The sequence below is a fragment of the Tachyglossus aculeatus genome, chromosome 21, assembly GCF_015852505.1.
Source record: "Tachyglossus aculeatus isolate mTacAcu1 chromosome 21, mTacAcu1.pri, whole genome shotgun sequence".
Lineage (NCBI taxonomy): Eukaryota > Metazoa > Chordata > Mammalia > Monotremata > Tachyglossidae > Tachyglossus > Tachyglossus aculeatus.
Window position 1 is genome coordinate 60,072,266 of NC_052086.1, and position 25,249 is coordinate 60,097,514.

Sequence of the window (25,249 nt, forward strand, 5' to 3'; positions counted from 1 at the left end):
GAACGTTCTGAATGAATATTTTTACGTTAAAATAATTTTGGAAAAATAAACTTTAGCTTTACAGGATTCAGTTTCCCAAAGATCAGTTAATATTCTGTCCAAACAAGCGTGCCTGAAAAAAATTTTAATGGAGTAATTTACCTAACTTTGAAATAATGTGGTTAAAAGAATAGTTACCCAGTTTTGTTTTAACACATATTTTCATTTCAAGATTTGTATATCGTATGATGGGGGACAAGTCTCCTGTAACACAAGTGTATTCTTGCAGAGCATGATCCACTAGTGGAAACAAGTAGATTTCGCATAGAAACAAGTAGATTTCAAGTAGAAACAAGTAGTTGTGCATATGTGCATGGCATGTCCTTCCCAACCTGATCTTCAGCCTTCCTGATTGATTTGCTTTTTGCATTTCTTTATAGTATTTATTAGAGCAAATTAGCAATAAATGGTATAGGCTAAAGCATTCCAATAGTATAGGAATCTTTAGAGAAAAATGTCAATTATTGGTGCTGTTGAACCATCTACCCCTTAGCCCAGTAATTCCCATCAAATCAGTGCATACTATATCACAATATTTCTGTTATCAATCAGTAGTGTTTATTTAGTGTTTATTAGGAAGCACCGTGGCTCAGTGGAAAGAGCACGGGCTTGGGAGTCAGAGATCATGGGTTCTAATCCCAGCTCCACCACATGTCAGCTGTGTGACCTTGGGCAAGTCACTTAACTTCTCTGAGCCTCAGTTACCTCATCTGTAAAATGGGGATTGAGACTGTGAGCCCCACGTGGGACAACCTGATCACCTTGTATCCCCCCCCCCAGTGTTTAGAACAGAGTTTTGCACATAGTAAGCGCTTAAAAAATGTCATTATATGATTATTATTATTTCACATTTACTCTGCACAAAACACTCATCTAAATACTTGAGAGAGTATAAAACAACAAAGTAGGAAATGTGAACAGAATTCCTGTGTTATAGAAGAAATCCATGTATGTGAAATGAATACATGAATTTGGGAAATCTGTTTTAGTGTACTGGTATATTTTATAATATGTAAAGATCTATATTCTCTTGAGATTATAAATCAAAATAATATAGATGTGCACATCATGGATTTGTGAATACTTTCCCCCCTCAGTTAACAGCTGAGGCATAAGGTTTTCCCTTCAACAGTTTATAATGTTTCAGTGACATAAAAACAGTGCAGGAACTGTAAGAAAGTGCTCCTTGTTCTCTGTTCCTGTTGCCACTGTCAAGGCCGGAACACTGGGCCAATGATTGCTATGGCCCAGGAATTGCATTTCTTAGGTTCCTGGTGACATTCTTGTTACAAGGAAATTAAAGCCTGAGTTAAGGATAAAGCAGGTAATTGAAGTGAAAACCTGCTCTTCAGAATGGCATAGGAATTTTAAATTTACTTGTATGGTCTAACAGACTTCCAGAATTTGTTTTCATTATACTAGTTTCAAGTGACCCAATTGGATTTTGTGGCATTTTGGCCGATTAAATTAAATTACTTTAGTTTATCGTCAACATTATGGTCTTAGACATAGTGTAACACTATTTTTAATAAATTTTAAAATCAAAAACAGCAGAGACTTTAAAGAGAAGCCTCGAACATTGACACTAGGAAAGGTATGGGTAGAGCTTAAAAATTTTCATGGCTATGTACTCCCTGATATCTAACTTCTGATATGGTGGTAGTTTTCTTTAAAACTATCTTCCGGTCAACCTTAACTCTTCCTTTCACCCTCTTCCCCCTCTCTCCCAAGTCGAGTGCCTATGTCTTTTAGCATTTGTGGTACAGTCTGAATTGCAATCAATCACTCAGTCGTATTTATTGAGTGCTTACTGTGTGCAGAACACTGTTCTAAGTGCTTGGGAGTGTACAACATTAGCAATATAACAGAGTTGGTAGACACATTCCCTGCCCACAACGACCTTACAGCCTATAAGGGGAGGCAGAAATTAATATAAATAAATTATGGTTATGTACATAACTGCTTTGGGGCTGACGGAGGTGTGAATAAAGGGAGCAAATCAGGGTGAAGCAGAAGGGAATGGGAAAAGAGGAAATGAGGGCTTAGTCAGGGAAACCTTTTGGGAAGAGATGTCATCAATAAGTCTTTGAAGGTGTGAAGAGTAATTGCCTATCAGATATGAAGAGGGAGGGCATTCCAGGCCAGAGGCAGGTTATGGGAGAAAGGTTGGCAGCAAGATGGACGAGATCAGGGTACAGTGAGCAGGTTGGCATTAGAGGAGCAAAGTGTGCCAGCTGGGTTATAATAGGATAGCAGTGAGGTGAAGTAGAAGGGGATAAGGTGATAGGTCCTCCCCTGGTTCTCCTCTTATCTCTCCGGTCGTTCTTTCTCAGTCTCTTTTGCAGGCTCCTCCTCCCCCTCCCATCCTCTTACTGTGGGGGTTCCCCAAGGTTCAGTGCTTGGTCCCCTTCTGTTCTCAATATACACTCACTCCCTTGGTGACCTCATTCGCTCCCACGGCTTCAACTATCACCTCTACGCTGATGACACCCAGATCTACATCTCTGCCCCTGCTCTCTCCCCCTCCCTCCAGGCTCGCATCTCCTCCTGCCTTCAGGACATCTCCATCTGGATGTCCGCCCGCCACCTAAAGCTCAACATGTCGAAGACTGAGCTCCTTGTCTTCCCTCCCAAACCTTGTCCTCTCCCTGACTTTCCCATCTCTGTTGACGGCACTACCATCCTTCCCGTCTCACAAGCCCGCAACCTTGGTGTCATCCTCGACTCCGCTCTCTCATTCACCCCTCACATCCAAGCCGTCACCAAAACCTGCCGGTCTCAGCTCCGCAACATTGCCAAGATCCGCCCTTTCCTCTCCATCCAAACCGCTACCCTGCTAATTCAAGCTCTCATCCTATCCCGTCTGGACTACTGCACTAGCCTTCTCTCTGATCTCCCATCCTCGTGTCTCTCTCCACTTCAATCCATACTTCATGCTGCTGCCCGGATTATCTTTGTCCAGAAACGCTCTGGACATATTACTCCCCTCCTCAAAAACCTCCAATGGCTACCGATCAATCTGCGCATCAAGCAGAAACTCCTCACCCTGGGCTTCAAGGCTCTCCATCACCTCGCCCCCTCCTACCTCACCTCCCTTCTCTCCTTCTACTGCCCAGCCCGTGCCCTCCGCTCCTCCACCACTAATCTCCTCACTGTACCTCGCTCTCGCCTGTCCCGCCATCGACCCCCGGCCCACGTCATCCCCCGGGCCTGGAATGCCCTCCCTCTGCCCATCCACCAAGCTAGCTCTCTTCCTCCCTTCAAGGCCCTGCTGAGAGCTCACCTCCTCCAGGAGGCCTTCCCAGACTGAGCCCCTTCTTTCCTCTCCCCCTCGTCCCCCTCTCCATCCCCCCGCCTTACCGCCTTCCCCTCCCCACAGCACCTGTATATATGTATATATGGTTGTACATATTTATTACTCTATTTATCTATTTATTTATTTATTTTACTTGTACATTTCTATCCTACTTATTTTATTTTGTTGGTATGTTTGGTTCTGTTCTCTGTCTCCCCCTTTTAGACTGTGAGCCCACTGTTGGGTAGGGACTGTCTCTATGTGATGCCAATTTGTACTTCCCAAGCGCTTAGTACAGTGCTCTGCACATAGTAAGCGCTCAATAAATACGATTGATTGATTGATTGATTGATTGATAGAATGCATTAAAGCCAATGCTAAGGAGTTTCTGTTTGATGGAGGAGGATAGGCAAGGATACCATCTCCTCTTCCCCTTTCTTCCTGTAAACAGCAAGGTATAGTGGATAGAGCACAATCCTGGGAGTCAGAATGTCATGGGTTCTAATTCCGGCTCTGCCACCTGTCTGCTGTGTGATCTTGGACAAGTCACTTTACTTCTCTGTGTCTCTTATCTCATCTGTAAAATGGAGATTGAGACTGTGAGCCCCATGTGGGACAGGGACTATGTCCCACCCAATTTGCTTGTATCCACTCCAGCGCTTAGTACAGTGCCTGCAACATAATAAGTGCTTAACAAATACCACAGTTATATTATTATTCCATTACTCCCTCCCGCTTTTTTTCGAGCAGTGCCGATGTAGGTCCTCCCTTGCGCCTCCCTTTTCCACTAATACATCCATTCTCCCTGGAGCTTTTTATCAAACAGAAAAGTATCCCTTGGGTCAGTATCCACTCCCCATTCCTCTCCCTTACACTCTGATAGCAGCAATGCAGAGGACTTCATAATAATAATAATAACTACGGTATTTGTTAAGCACTTACTATGTGCAAAGCACTGCTCCCAGCAGCCCTGGCCTTCAATTCCTTTCATTGCATACCACTTTTCCCAGGCCTTTCCAGGGCTAGGGACAGAAGAGTAGAACAGAGATCGACTGGACAGAGTTCTAGAAGTTAAGAATTTACTGGTAGCACCGGATAGCTGATACCAGCCCCCTGCCACCTCAGATTATCCAGTCTCCCCTCCACAAGCACGTGCCCTCCCGCTCTGCAGAAGTGGGAATGTCTTGCCCCTGATGGTGCAGTAACTGACATTTGCGACACCTATCACTGTCGTTACAACCGTGCTCCTAGCCAGTTCCAGCATTACGTTTGTTTTTTTTGTCTCATCCCCACATTTATGGCAGACAGTCCACCTAGTTCCTCTCTACAGGGCATCAGTCACATGGCTCTGAAATAACATGTCTACACATCCCACTGTGGGTGGGGCCATCGTGATTTTTCAGGTTCTGGTCTACCAGCCAAAAAGCCTCTAGCGGAATCCATTAGTGTTCCTAAAATGTAATAAGTGATAGAGAGAGAGGTACTCACGTGTACCAAGTTTTTCATATAAGGTTCAAAGTGATGCAGTTTTCCACATGAGGTTGAGCTGTGTGTTAGAGCGTGCTAATTGCTATCAAAGAGAAGAGTTTCGGGGAGTTGTAAGCTTTTTTTATTTTCCTCAGAAAATCTAGGAAGTTGATTTAAGAACGAGGAGCCTAATGCTCTTAAGCACATCCACCAGACTTTGCTCCCAAGTGTTTGTGATGGTTCTGAAAGTCAGACTTGTGTAATTGGGGCCTCAAACAATTAAACTGGACACTGGACCTAGAAATGTCCTAATCAACAACAGTGTGTGGTTTTGTAGATTTTTGTGCCCAAGATAAGTCTCCCTTAGAATGTCCTACGAGAGACAGAATGATGTGTGAAATCACCAAACTTGAAATGCAGGCCGTTCTCCCTTAATGTCAAGCAATCAGTAGTATTTATTGAGCACCTACAGTCATAGTACAGTGCCTGGCATGTAGTAAGTGCTTAACAAGTACCATAATTATCATTATCATTATTATTATTATGTGCAGAGCCTCTACTAAGTGCTTGGGGAAGTTCAGTAGAATGAGTAGATGTGATCCTTGCTTTCAAGGAACTTAGAATCTTTGTGTTTGTGGTTGGGGCCAAGGCAGGCACTAAAATAAGTTACAGGTAGGAGGAAGCAATAGAGTGTAAATATATGCATGTAAGTGTGTGGCAAGATGGGGGAACCCATTCCCAGGATTGAAGTGACAGTTGAGGAGAATGTAGGGTGGGAGATGAGTATTTACTGTGCATTTTGGATAGACCACCTCTTGGACGTTAGGGAATATTCTTTGACAACTTGTGTCTGACTAGATGAAATGCAGTGTGCTGTCAGAAAAAATGATTGTCGGGGAAGCAGCATGGCCCTGTGAGTCAGAAGGATCTGGGTTATAATCCCGCTCCGCCACTTGTCTACTGTGTGTCCTTGGGCAAGTCACTAAAATTAGCTGGGCCTCAGTTACCTCATCTGTAAAATGGGGATGAAGACCGTGAACCCCCTGTGGGACAAGAACTGTGTCTAACCCGATTTGCCTTGTATTTATCCCAGTGCTTAAAACAGTGCTTGGCACATTATAAGCACTTAGCAAATGCCATCATCATCATTTGTGCTTGGCATGCATGCCACAGTGCGAGCTTTCCTTTACAGTGGCCTGTTTAAGAATAGAGCCCCAGCGTTAATAGAGAATTCGACTGTACTGTTATTCTACTTTTAGTGACGTCTATTTTTTTCCCTTAAAAAAAGTTCTTATGAAACAGTGGTGCTTTGATACCTCAATCCAATCAAATTTGTTTTAAAACAAGTTATTCTAATTTACTCTCCCTGCCACAGTATATTATATACTTCAGTGTCTTCCAAGAAGGGGTTTGTGCTACATAGCTCCCCCCATCCATATGCAACATAGTAACAATTCAGACTTTATTGCATGCGTTTCTCTGAAGAGCTGGTGGGTTTACCACTCACTTGAACAACAACGAAAAGATCAAGACTATTGGAATCCATTCACTGTATGCTGTGGGAACTGTAAAGTCTTGCAGATGATCTGCAAGACTTGGGCTGACTGCCAAGTCAGGTGATGTTGCAGTCTGACTCCGATAATCAACCCAAGTATGTAAGGCAGACAGACAGGAACAGTGAAATAGCTGACCTTTTCTGTGGTTTAAATCTTTCCCTCCTCCCCCAGTTTCCAGGAGCCCTTACTGTGTAAGCAGTATGTTCAGTTAGTTTAGTGACATAGGTTCATGTGAGGCTTGATTAGATTTTCCATTTATTTGAGGCAGCGAATAAGCCGGACTAAGAATGGAGTTCCTTCTCCCTCCAAGTATGTGGTCCTTTCTGGAACGAACTGAGGTCATTGTCTAGGATGAAGAAGGATCACAGATCAAATTTTGTAGATTTAAGGTAATAAAATTAATTCCTAGGGTAAAGTAAATGCACCCAATAAATTTGCCCCCTCCGAAAAAGGAAAAATTTTATTGTCCTGATATTTTGAATGGTTTAATGAGCTCTCAGGGTGGTTGAAATTTCAATCCCAAGAGAGACTTACACTTCTCCTGCTACCTTGAAAGAGATTTTCCTCAGTCTCTCCCATCTAAGGAATCATTCTTTTCCTGTTCATGTCACTACTTGAAGATCAAAAGGTACAGAGACGGGAAGGGAATACAGGGGCTCTGAACTTTCAGATGCACAGATTTTTCCCCGTACTCATCTAGAGCCAGGATGTCTAGAATATTTTTGATGGGCATCAACTCTCAGGGATGCTGTTGGTACCGTGTTTGAAATATTACTTCTTTAAAGCCAACTTTAGACATTTCTTTTGTCATCCTGAACAGTATAAAGTTCCTACTCGGTGCAGAATTTTTTTTACCAGGTACTGTGGGGCATTAGAAAGGAGTTGGGTTGTTTGGCAAAGAGGAAGGGGAAGGACAGAAGGGTAATGTCATGTTCAGAAGCAAAACAGTTGTATGAAGGGACTGGGGAGAGGTACTGGTGATCAGGTTTGCTTGTGAGGAGCAGAATGCATCTAAACAACCTCTGTTTACCAATATAAGTAGTATTCTTCCTGTCACACAACCTTGCTGTCATTGATGCCTCTCTCTCATTTACCTTTCACATTCAATCTATCTCTCCAAGTCTGTGTCTCTGTCATTTCCTTATCTGTAGCTACATCTTCCTCTCCTCCTTTTCAGGCAAGTCCTCACCTCCTCCTGGCTGGACTGTCATAATGGCCTCCTTAGTAACCTCCCTGCTTCCAGTCTCTCCTTTCTAAAAATTGTTACATTTATCATCATCCTAAAATGCCATTTAGAGCCCATTACTCACCTCCTCAGAATCTTGAATGACTTCCCATTCATTTCTTAAATAAACCCAAAACTCCTAATCAACAACCTCAAGGCTCTATGTCAGATGACTCCATCCTCGTACCTGTCTGCTCTTTTCCTCTGCTACACCCCAGTTCATGTTTTTTGCTTCTTCCAAGCAAACCTAGCAGTCTCTACCTTTCCTATCTCCAACACCCCTCTCTTCCTCCAAAGCTCTTATAAAAAGCTATACCCTTCAGGATCACACTCCCCGATTACCAGCCCCATTCCACAGCGCGCACACACTTACACATCTTTCCAATCTTGCCTTACCCTCTGTACTTCTGTGTTCTCTTATTTACCTAACTGTTATGAATGTATTTGTCTGCCTATTTTTGTTAACTATATCTGCTCTCCTCCTGCCAACTGTTCCTTGGCTTGCATTTCCCATTAGACTGTAAACTCCTTAAGGGCATAGGTCATTTCTTATGTTTCTTTATGACCCTCAAGAACCAAGTTTAGTGCTGTGTACTCGGTAGTACTCAATAGGTAGTGGTGGTGGTGGTGGTAGTGATTGAAATGGAAGTGCTGTCAGGTTTGGAGAAACTATTTGGTGAAAGGATTTAAAAGCCTTTGATCACAATAGGGAGCACCAAAGTCTTTTGAGAAGGAAAAGACTAGAGTGTTCTATCTTAGTTCTCTAAGTGTTGGCTAGAGTGTTCTTAGTTCTCTGAAAGAAGCCTACTTCTATTAAACATAAAGCTCCTACAGTAGCATTTTAATGGTAATGAACCAGTGCCTTCAGTAGGAAGTAGAAGAAAGGGAGATTTCAAGGGATGTGTAAGTAATAAATCAGGTAGGTTTACTCTGTATCCCAGAAATTTTCACATATGCACAGCTGTTTCCTGTTCTTAGTGTAGGAGGAGGCAGGATGTGTGGACAAAGCAAGAACACTTAAAGCAACCAAAGGAAAGAGAATAAGCTGTCACAAAGTGTAGCAAATTACAATCCTCTTCTCATTCTGCAGCACTGTCTTGAGGGGAGTTGAAGGGGAAGAAGAACCTGATTAATCATATTGGAGGGCCCTCATATTCCGCAGGAAGTGGGATTTTTATCTGTGAGATCTTTGATGTGTTTTCTACCCCAGATCCAAGCCCTTAACAACACACAATCTCTTTAAAACGGACTGCCAGAAAATGCAGGAAATTACTTTTGCACTGAAAATGTGCATCTGAACAAAGTCTCATTTACCAGTTGTTCCTGGGGCTATGCCGTAATGGAAAAATGATATTCCTCTACCCTTTCTTCAACTCCTTGGGTGCGACCAAAAGTGGAGTCCATGTCAGTCTGAAGCGTTGAAATGTGATGGTTGGCATTCTTCTCTTGTTTTTACTTTTTTTGCACATCTTAACTTGTCATTCATTCATCCTTTCCCTCATGAAATCTCACTCTCAAACTCTAATGCTTGCTCGGTTTCCTCACCTGATCTGAATTGTTCATTCTGTGTATGTGTGTGTGCTACTTTTTAAGTTAACACTACCCATAAACCCTCATGCAGAATCACAAGACTGCTGTGTGCTGCCCTGCAGATGACCTTTATTCAGACCCAGAAATAACTTGAGTAATATGAACGAGCGCAAGAGGGAATCCTGTGCAGTCTGACAGGTAGCATGGCATCTGTCATTTGGAGTAGGGACAGATTTGGAGCTGAAAACCGAGCCTGCTGTAGGAAGAATTGGAGTGTGACTACAGAAAATCAACGATAGATGAGGGTAATAATGTGTAGCCATTCAGGGGAGATTAGTTTTATCTGTTTTCTGAGTGGAAACAGTATTTCCCTCCCATATTCAAACCTATAAGGAATTGTTTTGCCTTTTATGTAGCACAAGCCAATGTTAAATCTTCATTAAGAGTGTTTTGCGTTCCTGATCCCTTCCAGTCCCTTTCTGTTTTTGTAGTTGGGCTGCATTGATTTTTCCCTTAGCGCTTCCATTGCTCTCTTATGTCTAATCATTTCAATCAAAAAATATTCGCTGAATGGTAATCAGTTCAGATCACAGTACTACATGCTTTGGAGAGTAAAAATAAAATTAATAGACGTGATCCTGATTAGCTTGTATCTACACCGGTGTTTAGAACAGTGCTTGATGCATAGTAAGCGCTTAACAAGTACTATCACCATCATCCCTGACCTCAAGGAGTTTACAATCTAATGAGGTAGACACAAAAATAAATTACAGCAAAGGGGAAGTAAGAGTGTAAGAATATGTACTTAGCGTAGAACAGCATCGTGGCACAGTGGATAGAGATAGAGCATTTACCTGGGAGTCAGAGCACATGGGTTCTAATCCTGGCTCGGCCACGTGTCTGCCATGTGAACCTTGGGCAAGTCACTTCATTTCTCTGTGCCTCAGTTACTTCATCTGTAAAATGGAGATTGACTAACCCCATGTGAGACAGAGACTCTGTCCTACCTGATTGCTTTGTATCTGCCCCAGTGCTTGGCACATTAGTAAGTGCTTAACAAACACCATACTTATAATAATAATAATGGCATTTATTAAGCACTTACTATGTGCAAAGCACTGTTATCATTACTGATGCGTGGCCAGGAGGCAAGTCGCTGGAGTGGTCTGAGACCTATATAAGGAGAGGAGATGTGATTTTCATGAAGGACTTTGAAGATGAGGGAGAACAGCAATCTATTGTATGTGAAGAGGGAGGGAGTTCCAGGCTGGGGGTGGATGTGAGCAATTGGTCAGCAGCAGAAGAGATGAGAATGAGATATAGTGAGGAGGATAGCCTAAGAAAAAGGAAGCATGTGAGCTGGGGTGTAGTGGGGCAAGAGAGTGGATAAATAGGGGAGAGGGAGAGCTGATTAAGTGCATTAAAGCTCATCATCAGTTCAGAGAGCCCTGCATTTCCTCTTGCCTTCAGGATATTTCCACTTGGATTTCCCACTGGCACCTCCAACCTCACATGTCCAAAACCGAATTAAGTACTCATCTTCATTCCTTAAACCCTCTCCTTCTCCCAACCTTTGCATCTCAGACAATGACACCACCATTTCCCAGACCCCAAAAGCCCACAACCTGGGTGTCATCCTTAATGCCTTATCATCTTTCAATTGTCACATTCAGGCCATTGCTAAATCCTGTCAGTTCTTATTATGAAACATATCCCACCTCTTCCCCCAATTTCTATCCACTGTCCATCCGGGTTGCTACCACCTTAGTCCAACTCATTGTCATATCATGGTTGGACTATTGTATAAGCCTCTTCACTATTTTCCAAGCCTTCAAACTGTCCCCACTCTAAGCTTTACTGTATGCAGTTCCACGGATCGGCTTTTTGAAGCATCTGTCATCTAACATCATCCCCCTTTTCAAATCCCTCCAATGACTTCACGCGACTTCCACTACAAGCAAAAACTCCTAGTGATCACCTGAAATGCTCTCCGCCTACTCTCCCCATTTTACAAAGCAGCACATTTCACTGGCTCTTCTCCACCTCACTCTCTTCATTCCTCTCACTCCAGCCTTCTAGCTGTACCTCTCTCTTGACTCTCGCCTCCATCCCCTCTCTCATGCTGTTTCATTCCGTCCCCTCTCTCATGCTGTTTCACTCCTTCGCTGAACTTCTTATGAGAAGCAGCATGGTCTAGTGGAAAGATCTCGGGTCTGCGAGTCAGAAGGATCTGGGTTCTAATTCCGACTCCACCACTTGTCTGCTGGGTGACCTTGGGCAAATCACTAAACTTCTCTGTACCTCAGTTACCTCATCTGTAAAATGGGGAGGAAGACTGTGAGCCCCATCTAGGACAGGGACTGTGTCCAACCCAATTTACCTTGAATTAATTCATTGATTGATTCATTCAATCATGTTTATTGAGCATTACTGTGTGCAGAGCACTGTACTAAGTGCTTGGGAAGTACACGCTGGCAACATAATAGTAGGAGGAGTAATAGTAGTAGTAATGCTGTATCTACCGCTGTGCTTTTTACAGTGCCTGGCACATAGTAAGTGCTTAACAAATACCAGTATTATTACTATTATTCATCATTCCCCAACCTGACCTGTCAGACCACAGCTCTTTGCATCTTCAAAGTCCTACTAAAGTCCTACCCCCTTCAGGAAGACTGCTTTGAGCAACTCGCAGAAACCCAAAGTCACGTCAAACCATCAGTTGCCTCTAGAATATATATTTTTATTTATGAGCCTCGCTCAGCATTTATGTATAGATGTGAAGTCAGTTAACGCATTTATTTGGAAGTAGCTTTATATCCATCTTCTCCATTACAACATCTTCTCCATTAAAGTCCTTGTGGGCAGCGAATGTGTCTGCCGTATTTCTCCAAGCACTAGGTACAGTGTATTGCACCCCGTGGAAGCTCAATAAATACCTTTATTATGATTATTGCCTAAAGAAGCTCTGTTGTGATGAGCTTTGCTTCAGTGCTAACTGACAGGACTGCATTCCAGCATGGGCCTCTATTTGATGTCTAATGAGGCACTAAAGTGGTGTTGATGAAATGGCTCAAGAATAATAATAATAATAATAATAATAATAATGATGGCATTTATTAAGCGCTTACTATGTGCAAAGCACTGTTCTAAGCGCTGGGGAGATTACAAGGAGATCAGGTTGCCCCACGGGGAGGCTCACAGAAGATGATGATCTCTCCCCATCATCTGAACATCAACAAGAAGATGATCTGTTGTCTGTGGTGGGTCCAGATATCACCATTTATAGAAGATCAGACATTCTGGCTACTCTATAGGCCTTCAGAGTAGTCCTGAAAGTACTTTGGTACCACCTCTCCCCCACCTCATTCTTCCGTAGAGTGTGCTGGTCTTGATTTAGTTTTCTGCTTCTTAGCCTGTCTTTACTATAATAAATGATCAAAATAGCAGAATTTAATGCCTACATTCAAGTCTATTTTGCTGACTAAAATTGTGGATTACATTCAGGGTGTCTCAGGGACAGTCTTATAGATGGCCTCTGACTTCTCAAATTTGTTGTTAATCCATAGAGTCTCACTGATTTCCTAAGTATGGTTCCTGAGCCCAATCATCAGCATAGAGCAGTTCCTATCTTGACCTATTGGAAGACTTTTGGTGGTGCTCCCAACTTATTGATTTTTGAATGCTGTTCCAGCCCTTCAGGAGATTTGTCAAACTTAAACTTCCAAGACTTTTATTGATTCCTCAACCTTGCCTGTGTAGAATATATTGAATAAATCTGGCCCTGTTCCAGAACTCTGCTAAATTTCAATAGTAATAGTGAGCAGGTGATGATACAAGATGCAGCATGGCCTAGTGGATAGAATGTGGGCCTGGGAGTCTGAAGGACCTGGGTTCTAATCCCGGCTCCGCCACTTGTCCGCTGTGTGACCTTGGGTAAGTCACTTTACTTCTCGGTGCTTCAGCTACCTCATCTGTAAAATGGGGGTTGTGTCCAACCTGACTAGCTTGTATCATCTCCCACTCCCTTCTGCGTTGCCCTGACTTGTTCCCTTTGTACTTCCCCCCCCTTCCCAGCCCCACAGCACTTATGTACATATCTGTCATTTTATTTATTTTTGTTCATGTCTATCCCCCCACCTCTAGACTGTTAGCTTGTTGTGGTCAGGGAATTTCTGTTTATTGCTGTACTCTCCCAAATGCTTAGTACAGTGCTCTGCACACAGTACGTGCTCAATAAATACAACTGGATGAATGAATCTGTCCCAGTGCTTAGTACAGTGCATGATATGTTTTGAGTGCTAAACAAATACTATACAAAAAATAATCATTGTGGTGGTTAAGTACTTCCACTGTACTAAGCCCTGGGTAAGATGCAGTACGACCTGATTAGACACAGTTCCTGTCCCTCAGAGCTTACGGAGCTTATAGTCTAAGATGGAGAATAAGGGGCATCTTAAACTCCAGTGGAGAAACCTTAGGAACTTTTTACAGCAGCAACTTTAGTCAGTATCTGCTCTCAGGTCTGTAAAATGCTCCTTTAGATGACTTGCAGCAGAGATCTCATTTACTTTACCTCATTGTGGCCCAAAAAGCAAAGAGGGACTGGTAGTCTTCAGGATCTGGATTTTAGAATCTGGGGTTTGGCTCTGCAGTCCTTGAAGACTTCATTTGTTCTCCCTGTTTTATGTTGTTCCCCCATTAAAGACCTTGTTTTCAGTCAGTCGGATTTAGTGGGTACCCCCTGCATTCAGAGCTTTTTAGAAAGCGCTTGAAAAATTACAATAAAATCAGAAGACCTGATCCTGGCCCCTGAGTAGCTTACAGTAAACTTCTTTAGCCATTTCCCTCAATGTCTGGTTCACTGCAATGTACAAAGGAGGTGTTAAAGAAATACCTTTATTACTGATAAAGGAGGACACTGGTGAGGATTTTCCCAGCAAAGGATATGAGTGAAAAGTCAGCTTTCTTGCCTTCCTTCTTGAAAATGGTGATGATGAAGGCGTCTCTGTAATCCTGTGTTCTCTTTGCTGAAGGAAAGCCCAGGTAGTTGTCTGATTTCCAAATCCACTCTCTATTGAAGTGCCGGGCAGGTATACCATTACGTGTGAATTTTCCCATTCTTTAGGACTGATTATTCGTCATAGGACTTCATTCTCAATGGAAGAAATTATGTGAAGAGATTAAATAATTTGCTTCTTGTCAGCGTGCGGTTGAGTCCTTGTGTTCTTCAGGAAGTTCTAGGTTTAGTGGCCGACTGTGTATAATAGGATTCTTGGTCCTGTACAACTTCTTAGATTGTGAGCCCCTTTAGGGCCCGGTACTGTGTCCACTTCCCACCTTTGCATACATTCTCAGTCCTTAGTTCAATGTTCAGCACACAATGAGCACTTAGGAAATACCACTGTCTGTCTCAACTTGAAATGTCTATCATTTGACAGACCTTCCTGGGCACTCTTCTTGTCCAACAAGTGTAGTGCTTGCTTTATTGTAAAGAGACCTTTGATCTCTGAATTCCTTTCATTAAACCCAATCGCAGTGGCATCCCTTTAATAGTGCAGCCCTCTTGCAAGTATTCCTCGAAGTCAGTGTTTCAGAGACACCCAGTCCTCCTCTTGGTAGAGGCAGGCAGGGTTCGTTGCTTTGAGAATGCTCCAATAAGATGAATGCTAATTTGTGATGCCTTTTAATTCAGTGAAAATCAAAATGAGAGTAATTCTTCTCAGCACTTTAAGGTTTTAAATGTAAGGCTCCATCCAATTTTCAACTCTGGAGAAGACTGGACAAATTCTGACAGTCAAAGCCACCCCTTATCCTAAGGTCCCCCACCGCTCTGCGTCACCCCGACTCGCTCCCTTTGCTCTACCCCCATCTCTCTCCCACAGCACCTATGTATATATGTACATATCTATAATTCTACTTATATTAGTGTCTGTTTACTTGTTTTGATGTCTGACTTCCCCCTTCTAGACTCTAAGCCTGTTGTGGGCAGGGATTGTCTCTCTGTATTGCTGAATTGTACTTTCCAAGGGCATAGTAAATGCTCTGTACAAAGTAAGTGCTCAGTAAATACGATTGAAAGAATGAATGAATGAATGAAAGATCTCAAGCTATATGATGGACAAACTTCAGGCTACATTGGCCCTGATGAGCTACTTTGCAGTGGAGCATTGTGGAGAGGAAAAGGGAATCCTAGATCTGTGCAAACCTGAAGCACTGTGAGTGTCACTGTGGCTAGTGCAGTTTAGCTTTGCAGTGGGAGACTATATAGAGTTAAATTCTGTTCTGTAGCATACCTATGCTTTGAGTTTCAGAGACGGCATTGGGTAAGTAAATATGGCTCTCTGTTAATTTTATGGTATTCCTGAGTGCATTCTGTTTATAGAGAGACCCAAAGGGCATATATTTGAACTCTCAGTTGAATTTGACTTGGGAGAATTCTTTCATGGAGAGCTGTTGCTTTAAAAACATTCTGATCCCATGTTCACTTGTCTAGATAGGCTTGGGATTTAGAGGCGCTATCACAGGAAATGCACAGTCAGCGGTCCGTTAATTTTGTTTACTACCAAGGCTCCAGAGAAATTGTTAACAGGAGCCAGTTTCAAATTAACTCAGTGAAGCTGTTTTGCATTATGAAACGTGAGTCGTGGCTGTAATATAAAACTATCAGATTAAGTCCCAAGCTAGACATCATTTAAAACATTTATATACGTGTGAGGTTTGAAATATTTGACTCTGCTTTTTCCTTACAAAGGAGGAAAAAAGGAAATCCACTTTGTTGACCAAGTTCTTTCATTCACCATATTGGGATTTCTGAAGAAAGACTGAATTATCGATGTGTTTCTTTTTAACAGGGTGAATCGGTGAAATACTTCCTAGATAATTTGGATCGGATTGGCCAGCTGGTGAGTAAAGACCCTCTATCTTTGGAGCAACTTTGTGCTCCAAATTGCCCCACCTTGTAAAAGCTTGGAGGAACTGACCCAAATGACAGTGGTTGTTACTGGTAATATCAATCGGTCATATTTATTGAATGCTTGTTGTGTGCAGAGAGCACTGTACTAAGTGCTTGGGAGAGTATAATATAGCAGATTTGGTAGGCATGTTCCCTGCCCAGAAGGAACATACAGTCTACAATAGCCCATCTCTTTTAGGCCCAGATTCTCCAAAATAGAAGCATCGCTTTGTAGGCATTGCTTACATCTGTGTTTTGTGTTACACAGAGAGGGAAGTGAGAACACAGTGCTGAGGATTTCATCTTACAAATGGAGGAAATTCCCAGGTCCTTACCAAAAAAAAAAAATGTGCAATCATTGCTAAATTAAGAAAGGCCTTGCCCTCTGGGTAGGAGAAAGAGTACTTCTCTGAGAACTTCCCTGCCTGGGACACCAGAAGGGGAGATAAAGGAAATCTTCAGACACAAGAGGATTGTTTATAGTTCAAAACCAAAGTGGCTTGAGAGTACATATGTTTGCATGGGTTGAAAATTTATTAAACTCTGCTAGCTTGTTGATGTTGGATATAGCATCATTCTGAGGACAACATATGAAATACATCAAACTCTGAAATATAGCACCAAAAAAGAAACCTAGCTAATTCTTCTTTTTCCAGTTGATTGGAAACCTGAAGTTAAGAAAAAAATAACCGTGTTCAGAGTTGCCCAAATTTGCATGGTTTTCTCAGGGGAGAGAGAACAATAACTGATAAAGATCATTGACTTGGGGCTGGACAGTAAGGTAGTAATTTTTCAGAGTGGGGCGTCTCAGTTCGAAAATGCAGAATTTGATTTCTAAACATCACCCACAATCAGGTTTCTGGTAAATTGGTGCTACTAATGGTGTTTAATATTCTGCCTGTTAAAACAAAATAATGTGTGACTCTCTTTTTCTCCCTTTCTGTCCCATCTTCCCTCCCTTTCTGTCACTTCTGCTGTCAACTTCCCCACAACTCTCCGATCCTGTATTCCACAGAATTATTTTCCTAGCAAGCAAGACATTCTGCTGGCCAGGAAAGCCACCAAGGGGATTGTGGAACATGACTTCATCATTAAAAAAATCCCTTTTAAGATGGTGGATGTGGGTGGGCAGAGATCACAACGTCAGAAGTGGTTCCAGTGCTTCGATGGGATTACATCAATTCTATTCATGGTCTCCTCCAGTGAATATGACCAGGTCCTCATGGAGGACAGGCGCACCAACCGGTTGGTGGAGTCGATGAACATCTTTGAGACAATAGTCAACAACAAGCTTTTTTTCAATGTTTCCATCATCCTGTTCCTCAATAAAATGGACCTCCTGGTGGAGAAAGTGAAGACAGTCAGCATTAAGAAGCACTTTTCGGACTTCAAGGGCGACCCGCATAGGCTGGAGGACGTTCAGCGCTACCTGGTCCAGTGTTTTGATAGAAAGAGGCGAAACCGCAGTAAGCCCCTCTTCCACCACTTCACCACCGCCATAGACACTGAGAACATCCGCTTTGTGTTTCATGCTGTGAAGGACACAATCCTGCAAGAGAATCTGAAGGATATTATGTTGCAGTGAAGGAGAGAGCCCCCTTGCTTTTGTTATCTTTCAATGTGCTCAAGGGCTACAGGGCAGATTTTTTGGGTCCGTACTATCTATATGGCCCTCGTGTGTGTTTTTAGGATCCATGCCATTATTTACCCGGCTCAGGAATGCTGTAAAACTAGCCAGTCCAAACAGATGAGCTCTAGGCAGAAGTACTTTGAAACTTTGATGTTAGCTACTGAATCATTGGAACTAGTAAAACTACTGAAAAGCCGAGTGTTCGCTTTAACTTCTATAAGCCTAGTTTGGAATACTGAAAAAAAAAAAAAATGCAACCTTCTGCCTTCTTTTGAGAACCTGTTTTTTTTCTGACACTTTTCAAGATTCATTCTGAAGAAGGTGCTTGTTTTGCAAAGACGTTCAACCCGAGTAGCTGTAGAGATGGCCTTTCTTGGTAGCTTGCAGGTGCTCAATTAGGTAAACTATCCGACCTGAATTTTTGCCCAAATAGTAGTTAGGTTAGAGAATAAATTGCAAGCTGCTGCCATTAACTCAAAGCACGCAAACGTAACCTTCCGACTCGCAGCCAGATTCTGTACTCGGGCTGTCCATGCTGCATTTGCTTGGCACTCTGAATAGCCCTTTCCGACTTGGATGCACAGTTGCTTTGTAAAATCCCTTTTCGCCAGTTTCCAGAGGCATGTAAGCCTAGGAATAGCGAATGTATCCAAGTATTCAGGCATAAGAACGCCATCCTCTGGGCTTGGAAAACTAGCCAGAAAAAACAAAATCTTAGGCCTAGCTGACATGGAGTAGGTTTCATTTTGCACTATATGCATAGTTTTTAGTGTCTTATGAAGGTGGACCATCTCAGTAGTGCAAGAAGGGGTGAATGTGATGGGCTGAGACAAACTGCTGATGAACTTCCAGCTACCTGTGCGTTTATACCGTGGGAACTTTAACTTCTTGTTCGTCTCCTTGGGGTCTCTGCCTACTTCTGACATCAGCAGTTGACCGCTTTTGGAAAGTTTCCTTCCCCTGGAAATAACCGAGGACTCTATCTTCCCCCTGTAAGGAGTTCTGCAAACTGGTAAAAACTCCAGTGAAGCGTTTGTTAATGCAGCAGTTGCTTGATGAGTTCCTAACAGCTGACCTTACAGGAAGCCTGAAAGCTCTCAGGAGACATCCCAGCTTCACAGCTGCTCTGATGCCTTTGGACAATGGACCCTGCTTTCAATCCTCTTTAAAATCTGATCATTTGTAGGGGAGCTCTGACCTCCCTTCATGCACACACAAGGACAAGAAAACCAGGACAAAATCCGTGTTGCCCGTTTCAGACTGACGTCTATGTAAACCGGTTAAAGAGGCTGTGAATGTTGACAAGAACCGTTGAATCTTGTGCTCTCTAAACTTGTTGAGTAACCTGCTAGGTGCCTTTCACCATATTTAAAAGTATATGTATGTCAGAACTCGTTCCCTTTGGGGCATCAACTAAGATTTATGATGTTTTATTGAAGAGGTCGGTCTAGTGGAATGAAATTTCACTGTACATCAAGCACCAGAATTTCAGCACAAAGTTCTATCCTAAGGGCTCTCATTACTTAAGGTAAGAGAAGCACTGGCAGTCTTGTCCCCTTTGAGGCTCCATTCCAGCTCATTTTTGACATGACAGAGAATTAGCAACTTTTATTTTGACTGTTAACTTTGTGGTAGATATCAAAACGAAAAGGCAAAAAAAAGCCGGCCTCTACGTAACCCAGTTGACCAGTGTTTTAAATTAGCACATATCAGAAATTTTCTCTCCATTCCAATGTGTGAGGTTTTGTTTCAGTATTTGCTGGGTTAGTGGCCTTCTCAAATACAGAAAATAGTCCATGTCCCCGAAATGCTTCCTGCGGTATCAAGCAGACTCTATGTGGTGGGGATGTGGTAAAGGAAGAAATATTCCTGATACAGCACACAGGGAAGAGTCATATATTCATTACTTAACAAATGTATATATTAGCTAGTTACACAGTGAGGCAGGCTTTCCTTACCAGGACCAATTATTTGTGTTTAGTGTTTGTCAGGATCCAAAGCTGAACGGAAATACTGGCTGTCCCGCAATTAGGTTGGGGATAAGCTGTAGCAATTTTAACAGTGTCCATATTATGACTGCTCTCGTAATATTAAAGGCAAAGCTCTCCATCACTAAGAAATACATCTTTGAGTCATGTGGGTTGCCTTTGTACTGAGGCTGTCCTCCTCCTTTGGTTTTTAGCCCATTAGAACTTAAGCAGCTTTGCCCACAAATATTAACATCTCGAAAATCCCCCATAAATTGTTGTAAGTCCCCTCTGCCGTAGTACAGGAAACTGTAAGCAATCTCATCATCACCCTGCCAAAATGATTACTCTTTCTGATCAGTTGGGTAAGTGCCTCATTGCAAGGCTGTCTTCAATAGCCACATTTTCCTTCATTATAAACTGCCACAAAGCCTTAAGAACTATCGCTCATTTCTCAGCACACATTAGTTGTCGGATTCAGCAGCATCTTATCTACTTTGAATGATTTCAGATTAGGATGGGGTGAATCGACTAACACCACCACCAGTTCTAGAGATGTCAAGTTCTTTTTGAATGTAAGATTTTGTCCCAGACTGAAAATTCTAATTTTTTTTAAATGACTCCCAACCACCATTTGGCAATTACACCAGTTTATGGTAGATTCAGGTAAGTCCCATTCATCAAACCCATTCCAAATTAATGAATTTTCCAGAGCAAGGAAACACTTTTCCTTTAAATGTGGGTAAAATGGTATGCCAGAAGGTCACTTGAGTATCTACGCCCAGCTGCCCTCAGGACCTATTTCTACATGATGGGGAGTTGTGTCCTGTGCTCAGCCCATCTGCCCAGCCTTCCAAAGGTTTTTTGATTACAGCTTCTTTGGCCTGGGCAAATGATGTCACCAGAGATGGAGAGCAAAGATAAGCAAGCTGGCATCCACAGAAGTGCTAAAGAAAGGGGATTCATAGGGAAAAGTATTCCAGAAAAGCAGGGTTTACCTTATTTTTAAAAATGCCACGGTGGGACGGGGGGAGAGGAGGGAAATGCCAGTCAAAGGTAATGCAGCATTGTACCAAGATGCCCTCCTATAAAATGCATTTTGTGGCATTTGGTGCTCACAAAAATTAAAAGGGAGTACTGGCAACCTCCCGAGATCTCTCGCCAAGGAGCGAGCCGTGGAAACTACAACTCAGTTGACGCATCCTGGCAGATATCAGCAGGAAGCAAAAGAGGATCTTCCTATGTGAATCCAGCCTCCGGCTTCCCAGGGTTATTGTCACAGCCCACAGAATCAGGAAACCAGTCCACATGACAGGAGGCAGCAAGAGCCCTTGGCACAGTTTATATTTGAGGTTTTCGCATGGTCAGGGTACTTCTAAAAGACTGACTTCAGCAGATCTCTCTTCCTTCTCACTGCGTGTCACTGGAGAGGGAACTAACTATAGAAGAGAGATAGATCCTGGCAGTGTGAGAACCGAGGATGTGAATGTATAGGGAGTTTTCACAGAAATCACCCTGCCTGTAGCCAGGCCGAAAAGATGTGTAGTATGGTCATATTGTCCGGCCAGAACAGCAATTGCATCAAACAGCATAGTCATCAGTGGAAAGTCTGCAGTCCTTTCAAACTGTTAAACCTGCTCCAAAGACACCAGAGGAGCGGCTTCAAATTTTAGGCCTCACTGGTAACCTGAATAAGCACACTTAACTACTTAGGATGACTTTTCCCATCTCCCAGCATTTTTAAATGATCTGAGGTTGTGCTTAGCAACCCGCCTTTAAACAAATGAACGCTTTGAATCCAAGTAGTTCTGTAGTTGCAGGAAATGCAAGATAGTTTGGCAGAGAATGTAATCGAATCAACTTCTAACAGCAGTTTTGGTACAGACACAAGATGAAGAAAATTGTAGTTTGGCCACCTTCTGTCTGCCCTTATCTGTGCCGCTCATGGTTCGGATAAAACCTCAAAGGACAGAGACTTTGAGGTTGACCAACTTTATAGGAAGTTTATTACACACTTGTTTAGAAGTATGTATTCACGTCTGAGGCTTGGAGGTTTGAATGCCAAGGTGCAGGTGGCTCTGAAATAAGAGTACACACAATGCAGTGAAGAGTGACTACGTTTTGCTGATTGTGGCAGGCTTCTGTTGGACGAGAGCTTTTGTGCAATAGAATGATGGGGATGCTCCCTTGTGAAGTTGAGGTAAAGTTTAGAAGATTAATGGCACAGCCTTCCCCATATGAAGGATTGCTGTATTTTTAGAATCCCAGTGCTACGGTTTAGAGGAAGTGAAGAACTGACGTAGGTGGGGTGTAATTGAGAGAGAATTTAGGTCTAATACTGGAAATGCAACACCTAAAGTGAAAGCTAGAGTGGATAAAGTGGTTTAGGGAACATGAGATCCTGGGCTTCTGTAGACCTCCAATCTCTACTTCTTCTTTGGTGGATGTTAGTGTCAACCTAAAACAGGCAGTATGTAATTATGCAGTGCCCCGTACCTTTTGAAAATCTGAAGTGATCTTCCATCAGCCCAGAAGAGCCGAGGTCTTCCAACCAAAATACTTATTTCCCTGGTTGGAGCATTGCTATGATTTCTAAGGCACTTGCATTTGCACTATGCCATGGCTTCTGAACCAGGTACCATGGGAGTTGATCTTTCATTGTTTTTCTTAATATTCGATTTGAAGATGCCCAAAAGCAGAGAACTAGCCAGTGAAGGTGGGTGGGGAAACTTACTGGCCCAAATAAGTAATTTGAGGTCCCCTCACTTGCTTTGGCTTCAGTCTTATCCGTGGAGGTAGAGAAACTGAAGAGTTGGGAATAAAAGGCTACCCAGTGAAGGGATGCTGTTGCCACAACTCTGCAAGAAATTAGGCTGAGAACCCAACTTTAAACTCTTCTCTGGACCATCTGAAGTGTATTTTCCCTTGATCGGCAAGGCTACTGGGAAACAGTCCTAAGAGATTCTGATTTGGCTCTTTGCTCCACATTCATATTTGTTCTTTCAGGAATAATATGGACATTTAGCTGTGATATTCCACTTTGCTGAGAAAATCAGGAAGTCTTAGATCTTATTGAATTTCACATAAAGCAAGAAAAATCCCCTTTGAAAGCTAGGAAAGGTGCTGTATTCTTCTTTAAACTTAGAGTCTGTATCATAACGAACAATGATTTATGTTGTGGTCCAAAGCGGCTGCCGAAAGGACTAGCTTCTGTCCCTCAACTAACCAGAATTTTGAAATTTATGGAAACAAATTGAAATTGTTTTGTTGTCTCTGGGATTAAAAAAAAAAAAGTTGCCAGACCAGTTCTGGCTCCAGTATTTTAGAAAAAAAAGACCAATGAACCAGTCTCAGCGGAGTAGGGCTGAGGTGAATTGAGGATTTGGGGAGAAGCTTTCCCTATCCTGGACCTGTCCAGTAAAAATATAAAGGGCAGCTTTTCCCAGGACTGTCGATGTGGCACCTTTTATAAGCACTGAATTCACTTTTTAAAAAAAAAAAAAAGTCAATAAAAACATTGACGTGTTCCACCCAAATAGACATAATCTCAGCAATTCAGTCGAGGTGGATATTTTCCGGTGGAAACTCCCAAAGCCGTGTTTTCCTGAGGACACCCAGAAGTCCCATCTGTCTCCTAAATGGCCCCAGACACACACACACTCTCTCTTTCTCTCTTTCTCTCTCTCTCTCTCTCTCTCTGTGTGTGTGTGGATGTGCGTGTTTGTAAAAGTTAATACAGGACCCCTCTAGACCCAAGTAGTTAAGAGCTGTGGCCCTTTTTGAGTATGCCACATAAATAATGATTCCCGTCTCACGCCTGGCATGGGTCCAAGATGTACCTCTTTTCGCTGACTCCGGAATAACCCCAGAGAGGAAGAAGCACAGCTACCTCAGGGAACAGGCTTGTTGGTGAAAGGCCAAGATGAATGATGGTGGGGGAGGATCTGTTTTTTGAGCTGCGGTCATTAACGCCGCTGCTCAAAATTGCAGCCTTGAAACTGAAGCAGATTTCTGTCAGGCTAGTCTGTCTGTACACTTCACTGACAGTCAAGGAGTGCTTGCCAGCGAGTACGGTAGGTGTGCCAGTGTTTCCGACGAACCTCTCCCACCAGTTCTTATTAGGTCTTTCAAAGCTTTCCACCCACGCCAGGTGATATGACACCTGTGCCACAATATTTCACCCTTTTTTTTAAGCCCATTTAGTAGGAAAGGATAGTAAGGGCCGGCAGCTTGATCGTTTTGAGAAATTTTGAAATTGGAAAATAGCTCTGAAATTGGATTGTTAGAAAATTGAACCAGAGTTCAGAAATGGAAGTAAAAGACTAAATTGAAAATCAACTCCTGATCTAACTATTTTCTCCCCCCCCCCCCACAAAAAATAGCTCTGAAATTGGATTGTTAAAAATTGAACCAGAGTTCAGAAATGGAAGTAAAAGACTAAATTGAAAACCAACTCCTGATCTAAGCATTTTCTCCCCCCCCCCCCACAAAAAAATAGCTCTGAAATTGGATTGTTAAAAATTGAACCAGAGTTCAGAAATGGAAATAAAAGACTAAATTGAAAATCAACTCCTGATCTAAGCATTTTCTCCCCCCCCACAAAAAAAAACACAAATCTGTGCTATTTACTGTCCCATACACTTAGCTCTTCTACAAAGAATTTGACGATAACGATTGATATTTTAAATGCCCGGTGGATTGTTGTGAATTGGCTGATTAATTTTGTCTACAGAATTCACACCCAGCTTAAGGAAGTTTTTGTCTTGTAGGGTAAATGTGCATTTTCTAAATACTGTGGTGTCCTGTTGTGATTTGACCTGTTGATCTAGAATAGCTCCAACCTGACTTTTCGTGGAGGAATTAAAGCCTAAATAATTATTGCATGTGAGGTAATAGCATCCGTGACATTTTGACCTACTGTGTTTTGTGAATTATTTATACATTTTTGTAATGGGCTTTTTCTTAACTCGATTCAAACCAAATAAAAATTGACTGACCCACAGCTTCACCCCGACACGACCCTACCTAGGAAATTCCGTGTTAATATGCGCCGTCTTCTATACTTTGCCACTACATCGTCAACTCACCCTATCAGTGCTTTGATCTTGTAGCATATTCTATGCAACGTTGCACACTGCTCGGAAGCACGGTGGGTTATTCTTGAAAACAGGGTGAGTTAAAACTGTCATGTTAGCCTTAACACTTAATTATTCACAGGGAAAAGATAACACGTTTTTTTTTTTTAACTTTCTAAGTATTTTGCATACTAAAAGGAAATACCAAGGTAATTATGATAAGATGCAAAACAAGAATGCACCGTAGCTGACTTCTCTTTTGGAAGTGTCTATGTAGCACCAAAACAGCATCCACAATAGGTGGCTTATTTTGCTGTGATAAGGTCTCAGATTATGAATACTGTGTACTAGATCAAAATATCTATTGTGAAGTGTAAAAAGTGTACTTTATAGCTCTGGTGAATTAGTTTAATGTTTTTGTATATATGATTTTTATAAATCTATTAAAACTCACCATACATGATGCCTGTATTCTCATCGTCGATGACTTTTTGAAATGCAATAGGCTAGTGG

The 25,249-nt window shown here is 42.4% G+C and overlaps 1 protein-coding gene across 1 annotated transcript in view; it reads left to right on the plus strand.

Annotated features, from left to right (window-relative positions):
- The window catches only part of GNA12 (G protein subunit alpha 12), a 116,116-nt gene extending 91,974 nt beyond the window's left edge, over positions 1 to 24,142 (plus strand). Inside the window, exons 3-4 of the mRNA XM_038762272.1 lie at positions 15,964 to 16,014; positions 17,080 to 24,142. Of these exons, the coding sequence (XP_038618200.1) occupies positions 15,964 to 16,014; positions 17,080 to 17,649 (621 nt within the window). The 3' untranslated portion in view covers positions 17,650 to 24,142. The remainder of the gene's footprint in view (positions 1 to 15,963; positions 16,015 to 17,079) is intronic.
- Positions 24,143 to 25,249: the final 1,107 nt, after the last annotated feature.